The 10,573-nt window shown below is 38.1% G+C and overlaps 1 protein-coding gene across 1 annotated transcript in view; it reads left to right on the forward strand.

Moving 5' to 3' along the window:
• LOC104510702 (2-oxoisovalerate dehydrogenase subunit beta, mitochondrial) overlaps positions 1-7,248 on the forward strand; it is a gene marked incomplete at its 3' end in the record, with an annotated part of 23,740 nt that extends 16,492 nt beyond the window's left edge. Inside the window, exons 3-4 of the mRNA XM_010153035.1 lie at positions 6,308-6,441; positions 7,093-7,248. Coding sequence (XP_010151337.1) covers positions 6,308-6,441; positions 7,093-7,248 — 290 coding nt within the window. The remainder of the gene's footprint in view (positions 1-6,307; positions 6,442-7,092) is intronic.
• Positions 7,249-10,573: the final 3,325 nt, after the last annotated feature.

The raw sequence follows: 10,573 nt of genomic DNA on the forward strand, positions 1-10,573 counted from the left end.
ATTTTTTGTGCAAGTGATTGTTTTTTTTTTTTCTCCTCCCAAATGAAGCTTAAGACTCCTGTTAATAAATGAAACTGAGTACGAAAGACTGATCTGTCATTATACCCTTATAAAATTCAGGCTAGAGTAAGCATTTGGGCCCTTCATTCCAGAGTACAGTGTGATAGCAGTTTTTTTAGCAGCAGAAGAGGAAGCAGCTAATTTAGTTCAGTGCATGCAAATCTCTATTCTGACCCCATTCTTGGTTGCTCACAGATTTCTGCATCACCTTTTATACTAATTCATAGAATCACAGAATGGTTAGGGGTGGAAGGGACCTTAAAGATCATCTAGTTCCACCCCCCCTGCCATGGGCAGGGACACCTTCCACTAGACCAGGTTGCTCAAAACCTCATCCAGCCTGGCCTTGAACACTTCCAGGGCTGGGGCATCCACAACATCTCTGGGCAACCTGTTCCAGTGCCTCACCACCCTCTCTGTGAAGAATTTCTTCCTGATATCTAATCTAAACCTCCCTGATTTCAATTTGTACCCGTTACCCCCTGTCCTATCACTACAGGCTCTTGTAAAAAGTCCTCTCCCAGCACCCTTGTAGGCCCCCTTCAGATACTGGAAAGCTGCAATGAGGTCTCCTCAGAGCCTCCTCTTCTCCAGGCTGAACAAGCCCAATTCTTGCAGCCTTTCGTCATAGGAGAGGTGCTCCAGCCCTCTGAGCATCTTCGTGGCCTCCTCTGGACTCGCTTCAAGTGGTCAACACCCTTCTGATATTGAGGGCTCCACAGCTGGACGCAGTACTCATGTATCTTATTGTCACATCATGACTTTTTGCCATCACTTTTTCCTTGTGTTCCAATCTGCCATGGAATTAGTTACTAATTAATCAAAATTTGAATATATTTTTCATTCACAGTAATGTTAGAATTGTTTTGGAAGCATAGGCTGCATACACAGAGTGATGCTTCTGTGTAGGTGCATGTGTGTCTCCTATAAGACACCCAACTCATTGCACATGACTTGAAACTTTGTTGACTTCACATTGGGATCTGATGGAATACATCTGCAGGTCCTCAAAAGTACTGGGGGAAAAGGGAGCTAAACCTCTATCTATCATATTTGAGAAGTTACAGCAGTCTGGTGAAGTCCCCATTGACTTCAGTAGAAGAAGTGGTAGATCAAGTTGATTAATAAGAAATTACTAGAACTGCTTTGTGTTCAGCCAGGAACTCTGAAAGATCTGAGTATGAATTTATCAAACTACTTGCTGTGATGCCTGCCCTCTCACATAATATGAGAGAAATGGAAGATAGCAAGTGTCACCAATTGTAAAACAGGGCTTAAAAGGGATTGTGGGATGAAGTAAGTCTGCCTGCTGGATAAATAGTGTTAAATTATGTTAAGGAATAGAATCAGTAGAAGGATGTAGATATACATCTATGAAAAATCCTAGATATTATAGGATTAGGACAGGTCTTTAAAGGCAGGACTGGTTTGAAGTCAGTCATTTCCACCTGCATTTTCTACATGAAGTCCCCAATATGTAGCTAATCTGCTGGGACTTCCTTTTCTTTCTGGTCCTCCGTTTCTCCACATGCATCCATGATTGTTGCAATTGAGGACAGAATATATTTAGCTTCTTGGACTCCTCTATTTGACTTGTAATGGATGTTTTGAATGGAAGTTAATGAAATCATGGGAACACAAAAAATGCTGCCCAGGTATGTTCTCAATACTATTCAGTACTGACATCTTTATAATGCCTTTTTTAAACACAACTGATGTAGAATTATCTTGGAAACAAACCAAACCACCCTCCTTTGAGGGTCACCACCTTTGTGGTCACCAACCGTACCTTAAACCACTAAAATCAGCCAAAGTAGTCTCTTACAGAGGGATGTGGAATTACTCAGAGTTGGAGCTTTGGGTGGTGTGTTAACTTTATAGAAGATTTGATATTGTTTGAATATCTCATTTTGAAGTGAAGACCTGAATATGTTTCATTGCAGATACTGAAATCTGAAATACTTTTTTCCTGACTGCTTGGAACAAATAAAGATGAAGCAGGCCAAAACATTAATGCACAATAATCGACTACATATGTCTGTAAACATGTTCTGTTAGGTTGCTATGAAACTTTTTATTCTTGGAGGGTGAGAAGATGACTGTAAGACTGCCTTAAAGCTATTGGCCCTTAGACAGAGGGTCAGTGGTGAATTGAATGTTTGTGGGGTACTTAACCTTTTGTTCTGAAAATTGCGAAGATTTTTTTTTTTTATTTAGGCCAAAATAGATCAGAGGAGGATGAAGTAATTGGTTAAAAATTGTTTGTAAACACATACTGCTTCTTTCCTAATGTTTTTAATCTTTTCAGATTTACCTTAGTAGGCAACATCTAGTATATTTATGCACTTGCTTAACATGCATCTAATCCTCCTGAGTTACTGGGATGGGGAGGTGAGAAGAATCATTCTTTTTTCACATAGCCCTGTTTGCCATATTGCTTGTCTCGCTACCTGGAAAAAGGGCACCAACCTGTTCAAGTGGCTGAGACCAGGGATGTTTATAAAGCCCAGAGAGTTAATTGAAGTGGGCACCAGCGTAATGTGGCTCTTCAGAAGCTGACGTGTCTGGTCTCAGATAACGCAGAGGTACTACTATCACCTGGAGGGACAAGTCAGCTCGTGGTGTTTGTGCTGGCTTGTTTTGAGCTGCATGGCTGACGCAAGTAATAGGAGAAGAGAGTACGTTTTAGGAAACGTTTCCTCATTGATTCAGAAATGAAAGGGGGAAAGACAAAGTGTCTCTGGGCTATTTGTCTCCTTCAGTCAGACTTCAGCTGCAACCTGACTCAGGTGATGTGCAAAGGATGATGTGAATGACTGTTTCTCAAAATTGACTTCTTTTTCACATTTAAAAAAAATGTGAAAAATAAAAAATGTGAAACATACTCAGGCTTAATGCCTTTAGATGTTTAATGTTTAAATATTTTGTATTTAGTTTTAGTAATGATTTTCATATTGTATCAAGAAAAATAGGTGATTAAAGCCATCCCACGCAGTTTTTCATGTTCAGGAAAATGAATAAATTTCTTTTATCCTAATGATGTGTATATCTTTGTCTTAAAGGGCTATATTTTATAAAGAAAGCCCTATCTCTTGAAACTATCCAGGGCTTGTTTTCCCATCTAATGAATAGTGAAGTGTTTTAGGTTATGCTTTTAAGAGATCAGTATCATTGTTTAAAATATAACATCAAAACCATTGGTGAGTAATGAATCTCATTCGATGACAATTCCTGCCTCTTTCTTTACTGCTGTAAGCCATACTACTTCAGGATTATTCCTTTAGTTCTGAAAGTCCAAATTAGGTGCTTCAAGCTGACCGTGTTATAGCTGTCATGTTGTATTTTACGTTTGCTTTTATTGATTCTCACTTCATTTATTTCATCATAGTCCACTGATAGCAGCAGGCCGCCTCTAATTTAGCATCTCAATAGTATTTCAGCAGTTTTATTAGGATGTATTTTATATTTCATATCACAGAAGGGGGCATACTAGTGTGGTAGATCTCATGCTTCTAAATTTTCACCTACCCCAAAATGATATTAAAGAATTAATTTTGAAGTTTTTATTAGTTAAAAACGCACTTCACAGGTTTGTTCAAATACCTTTCAATTTTTGTGTGATGATATAAAATTATTTATAGAACCAATATGTTTGGCTATTTTCGTGTACTCTGAAAAATCTATTAATAAAGAATAAGGTTAGGTAAGCTTAGTATGAAGTGACTTCTGGGTGCTTCTCAACAGTCTTTTTTTATTCTGCTCAGACATTAATCTATGTAGGTTATGTGGTAGAGTTTTAAAACATTTACCTGATTCAGTAAATTGGTATGTGTTAGAAACAGAATAGAAATTCATATAGAGGAGAAAAAAAAGGCCAATTGAATATTTTGATTACAGTATAATAATGCTATACTTTTATATTTGCTGTGAACTTAACTGTTTTTTTTCTTCAGTCTCTTCTGTAGTCTTGTTTTTTCAATGTTTTCTTTGCTGAATTGCTATATCAAAATAGCATGTAAGCAAATGAGTTGAAATATATTGATCTGCCAATAGACTTTTAAGAAGGAACGTGTAATATGTCTTGGTAATGTTAAAGCATTTTTAGTTTATTAGAAGAGGAGTTGTTTGAAATTAAAGATTTAAATGCATCAGTGAAAGAGAAGGGAAACAAGATGTTTAATTCATGGCACCCTAGGTCAAAGAAAGAGGGAAGGAGATATTTGCCAAGTGTTTATAGTGTTACAAATGGATATGGGTACAGGGACAGGTCTTGTGGTTGCATCTGAAGCAGACCTTCCCCACCTTATCACATGGTGGTAAGGCCTGGGGCAACTACATATTTGCACAGGTGGTTTATGTTCCTCTTTCCTTGACCATGATACCTGTCAGAGGAGGGAGCGCAGCAGGGGATGCTGTATAGATTGGGAACTGAGATCACAACCATCCTTCAGGAATGAGAACAGTTTTCACAGTCTACACTCTCTCTAAACTCAAAAATAATCCTGTGTTCTCCTTGTTGTAGAAGTTCTTTCATCCTTCCATGGCCTTATTTCTTTCTCCATCCTATGGATTAGTTTACTGATCTATTTACTCTGTAGAAATGGGACTAAATAGCTCTGAAAGCCCAAGTTTTTTTCTGCATGGGAGAAGCATGGTACTGATGTGACTGAAACCTTTTCCTTTTGTCAGCACTTAAGGGAGGAGATGATTCCTGTGTGAAGCTTTTTGAATTGATTTTTTTTTTGGTTAATTCTTGGCTGTAAAGCCAAGACACAATTGATGACTGTCAGAAGTGAGTATCACTTAATTATGAGGATGACAAAAATAAGTTACACCTTCCTCAGTTCTCTGTTTCCCAAAGCATTCTATCTTTCTGATACTTGGAATGAAAATCTTTCAGGACTGGGGCTGCTTTTATGTTGTGATGTTGCCAGACACATTGGTCATGCTAGTGAAGAAAGAACAGAAACTCGTAGACTAGTAGCTTTACAGCAGCACGCGGGTAAAATAAATGCCCAGCGAGAACAAATGGCAACACTACAAAGTTACTGCCATTCTCACTTCCTATGCCATTTTCAGTGTGAACAACTTCTGAGCCCAGTACCTGCAGAGGTGGTTATTTTTCTTCTAGGAGACATGAAAAAAAGTACAGCTCATAGAATCATGGAATGGTTTGGGTGGGAAGGGACCTTAAAGACCATCTAGTTCCACCCCCCCTGCCATGGGCAGGGACCCCTTCCGCTAGACCAGGTTGCTCAAAGCCACATCCAGCCTGGCCTGGAACACTTCCAGGGATGGGGCATCCACAGCTTCTCTGGGCAACCTGTTCCAGTGCCTCACCACCCTCTCTGGGAAGAACTTCTTCCTGATATCCAATCTAAATCCACCTGCTTTCGGTTTGAAGCCATTGCTCATTGTCCTATCACAAATTTAGTAGCATAAATAGGTTCTCCTGTTGGTCTGCTGAGAGAGCACACTACTACTGGCAAATATTGTAAATCTATCTTTGCAGAGGGTGTTCAAATGGTGTTTCATCCCCTCCCCATCCTCCTTGTTTTTAATTTCATGAACTGAAAAATTCTGTCTTCAGCCATGTGTTAGTGATGCGTATTTGGAATTGGAAATTACCATGGCATAGAAATAGATCAGGGTTAAAATGACCTTTTTGCACTCCCACAAGGAAGACAAAAACCTCAAAATGTTTGATTTTCAGTCTTGTACCTCCAGCAGCAGGAACAGATTTTTTTTCCTCTTGCCTTGGAGACAAACTAAATTGTTCACCTCATGAAAGAAGGCTGGTGAGACTGAGTACTGTTCACAGGCACTGTGGGGGGAAAAGACACTTTACTTCCATGCAGATGCTCTCGTAGGCCCCATCTGCATTTGGGTATGGACAGTTTTTAATGCCTCTAAGTATTCTTGACTTCTTGCACATAGGTGTGAGTGGTATGTGTGCTTATCTCCATATACATCAGAACAAATTATTTTCCATGAAGAAAATAATAAGAATTTTTTAAGTTACAGAAACTGTTCTTATCTTGCATTTTGGTTCTCCTTGTCGTCTTCTGAGCTGTTAAAGTGGAAGCATCTTTACCCATAATGGATGTGTATTATTGCTACACCTAAAAAAGCCAATCTAAAGAGCAATATGCTTATTTGTAGGTGATTTGTTTATAACTTGAATATTTCTGGGCCTGAGTTGTCTGCTTTGAGCTGGTGTGCTAAAGGAACTTTTTTTTTTAAATAGGTAAAGATAGAGTTTTCAACACCCCCTTGTGTGAACAAGGAATTGTTGGCTTTGGTATTGGAGTTGCTGTCGCAGGTGCTACAGCCATTGCAGAAATTCAGTTTGCAGATTACATTTTTCCAGCATTTGATCAGGTTAGTACTAATAAATTTGAGAGAAGTAAAAAGAAACCTTGTGACTGTTTAAATTGCTCTTCTGTTAGCATTAATACTTGGTTTGAATATGTAATTTTTGCAAATATATCCACAGCTGTATTACTAATATTTATGCATGCTTTAAGTAAACAGGAAAGTACCAAGGCCAGTTTAAAGGATCATTAAATAATGGAAATTAAAGATGTGATTTGAAGCAAATGTCTCTTCGTTTGTTTTTATTTTTGGTTTGTGGCTATGTTTGGCTTCAGCAGCCTTAAATTCCTCAGCTGTGTCTTCCCAACACCATCTCACTTCTCTTTCCTGCTGCAGCCGGCCATGTGTAGGACAAAGTACAGATTTGAACTGGGATGATTGACAGTACGGGGCTGGGGAAACAACTGGACTATATGGCTTCTAACTATATGCCGAGGCCCAGGCATCTGACTGGATCACGCTGAATTATTGCCTCATTTGCCTTGGAAAACATTTGCCTTTCCACTGACTTACAGGAGTCCTTTGCTTCTAATTTGGTCCTCTGAATCCAATACATGGTGCAGATGATGTAGTTACATCTTATGTATCGTAGAGGCTTAATGACACATAACTAAAGGTATTGGACTGAATGTTGCTCTTCTGTATCAATCTTCCCAGATAGTTAATGAAGCAGCAAAATATCGTTACCGCTCTGGAGATCTGTTTAATTGTGGAAACCTCACCATCAGAGCCCCCTGGGGTTGTGTGGGTCATGGTGCACTATACCACTCCCAAAGTCCAGAAGCTTTTTTTGCTCACTGTCCAGGAATAAAGGTACAGTTTATTTTATTTCACTCTTTATTTTTTACTCTTATTTTATGAATACTAATTTTATTTGTTTGCTTTTTTAATGAACCTGACTAACAATGAGCCTGGGTGCTGGCAGGGGAAGAAGAAGGGAAGTCAAAGTCCACAACAGAAGAATCTAAATAAGTTTAATTAAAAACTCCTTTAGAGGTTTTCAAGTTAAACTGTGTGAAGAATTTGAGAATTCATAGCCATTATCGAAGCAACCTTTAGTAGACACAGCATTTTGTATTTGTGTGCTTTTTGCACTAAAAGCATACATTTTACATCTGTTCTGTGTCCAGCATAGTACAGAAGCTGAAAACTAACATTAAAAATTGTACTTTGCTTTTTTTTTCCTTTGTGCATCTGTGTTCTTAAGTACATTATTCAATTCATTTATATGAATGATAGTGACAGGCAGTGGGTACAAACTGAAATGGAAGAGGTGCTGTCAACATAAGGAAGCAGTTGGCACAGGTTGCCCAGAGAGGCTGTGGAGTCTCAGTCCTTGGGGATGTTCTGAAGTTGTCTGCACATGGCCCTGGGCCACCAGCTCAAGGTGGCTCTGCTTGAGCAGGGGTGTTGGACCAGATGAACTCTTGGAGGTCCCTGACAACCACAACTGTTCTGTGTTTCTGTGAATTGTAAATTTAGGCAAGCTTTCTGGGTGAGACGAGGACATCCCTTGAAGCTAAGATCCTAGCCGTTTAGATGGATAACTTTGCTGGAGAAGAGGGAGGGATCTAGTTGTTTCAGATTAAGAAGGCACTGTTTCCCAGCTCTCCATTTCTTTCTGAGTAAATTTTTATCTATTGACTTGTACTTCTGGGTCAACTGGCATCCAGTCCATTAGAAGTGACTCATAGCTTGATTAATGTGGAAGACTTAAGCAAAACCAGTATTTGTATGCTGAAGACACATGTTCATTGTTTATCTGGTGTTTAAACTGATGTCTATATATGATTTTGGTGTTCTAAAACTTCAGACATTAGTCATTTACAGGGAAGGCATAGCAATTTATCTTAATTAAAAAAATCATGTGTTATTCACATTTTATGTCATGATATTTGAGAAATGGAATGCATTTTTGTCTTTGGGTGCTCTTTATGATCTTTGAGGTGTTCTGTCTCTGAACTTGAAAATGCTTCCTGATATAAGCAAAAGCAATTTCCAAAGTCTTTTGGCAGGTAATTGAATCAAATGGTTTCTTGAGTTTGTTTAAAAACCTAGAGTAGTTCATTATATGGAAACACAAGATAATTTTCATGATTAAGATACTGATGTCAAGTCGACCTAATTTATGCTGATCTTGTTGGTCAATCTCAAGTCTTCAGATACTGAACCAAGTGCTGAGGTTGTGGTTTACTGTGGTGACTAAAAGTTTCTAATTCATAGCAACCTAGTACTACTGTGCTTAGTCTTATGAAAAACTTAGAATTTTACTTAATCACTCCAGGTAATTTCCTTTCTTTTCTTTCATCTCTGACCTTCTTGGTTTTTCACTTTCTTAAACTTTTTCTTGGGTAAAGTGCTAAAATAGGTTACTATCACAACTGTCCTCTCAGAGGTAAAGGGTACGTTAAATTCTGTGGAACTGAGGGAACAACATACTAATTTTTGATGCACAGAGAAGTACTTTAGACTATCGTTTGAATTTTGTGTCTGACAAATCAGTGTTGTTACTAGAATTTGTTTTTTTCCAAATCTGTTCATTAATGCACTTACTGTTTAAGGCTTTACCTTCAAGGTTGCAGGTCTTTTTTGGAATGAACCCAAACCCAGCCCATATGAATCCAGAAATGGAAATTAACTTGTGGGTCAGATGCATTTGCAGAAGTCCCATGTCTATGCATATATTCTCCAAATGACAGGAGGAAAGACCACACACTACAAGCTGGGAAAGGCAGGATTGATCTTTGAGGAGAACAGTTTTCAAAACTGTCCTTTTTATTAAACTCTGCAGCAGGTTCCTGACCTAAGATTTTTATTTTCTGTTTTTAAGTGGAAAGGTGAGGTTTGGATTTCTCAAGCAAAATGGAGTTTGTACAACTTCGGCTGTTCAGGGGAAGGACTGTCATCACTAGTACTTAAGATGAGGCTTGTTGGGATGATGAGGACGTTGCTAGATGTTTCTGTCTTTTGTCTGCTGTTGTGGTGATGTATGTCTTAATGCATCACGCTGTTTTCCAAAATTACTGTATTGACTCTCTCCATTCCGTTGTAAGACTGCTCCAGAATATTTACCATCACAGCTAGAAACTGTCTTTTCATTTCCAGGCTAAATTTGTTCCAGAGCAACTTGTATATTTAACTTCTCTATCCTTCATCTTCCCTTTCATAAAAGAACAATTGTTTTCCCTTGAGGTTGTGTTTTGTTAGACTAAACAAATCAAACTATCAAAGAGATGTTAACAATTTCTGAAGCTCTTTTGGCACCTGTTTAATTTTTCTTTCAAAACAGTTGGTATAGTCATGAAGTATTCCAGCTGTTTTTGTAGCAGTGATTTTTGCAATAGCACTAACTTCCTTAGCTATATTACTATGGTTTTTTAGGGCTGTACTGAACAGTATCCTAGTCATCACTTGAGCAGATAATAAACTCAGATCTCAATTTTTCCTGCCGAGTCCTAAATTTATAACAAAAATGTAGTCCTTAAATGTGACTTCTCAGTATGTGTGGTGCAGTTTGTTTTTCCTTTTGTCAGTTGTGTCCTCAGTGTGAACTAGGTCTTTTTAGTATCATCCTTTGTAGTAGTAGTAACTCTCAGCTTTTGAGTAGTTTTCATGATCGTGTTCTGACTTAACATCGTAAATGAATAAGGTAAATAAAGTCTCTCCTAAAAATGATGCCTAAGGATCTTCTCTAGTAGCATCCATCAGTTGGATAATTTCCCATGTCACTGTTACCAAATGCTTTGGTGAAATAGTAACAGGCTGCTTCTCCATTGTTTAGAAAAATCACTTATCAAGTTAATTTGTTGTGATAGCAGAATTAGGTAGTGTTTTGACTCTTTTCTATTACTTTTAAATAATTAAATGTTCTTACTCTCAAAAAAATATTTTGAAACCTTAGAAGCTCCCAGAGGTAGTAAGTTGACACATCTGTAATTACATGGATGATTTTTTTACTTTAAATAAATGCTACAAGTAATGCTTTCCACCAGAGGGAGCCACTTCTATCTTCACAGCTATAAAAATGTTTGCTAATAGATTTCACGCTGCATGTGCCAACTTTTTGGTGAAAATTAGCTGGTCCTTATGATTAGGGGAAATTGAACTCTAGGTTCAATGTCGTGGTTTAACTCCGGCT

The sequence above is a fragment of the Eurypyga helias genome, unplaced genomic scaffold, assembly GCF_000690775.1.
Source record: "Eurypyga helias isolate BGI_N326 unplaced genomic scaffold, ASM69077v1 scaffold6306, whole genome shotgun sequence".
Taxonomy (NCBI): Eukaryota; Metazoa; Chordata; class Aves; order Eurypygiformes; family Eurypygidae; genus Eurypyga; species Eurypyga helias.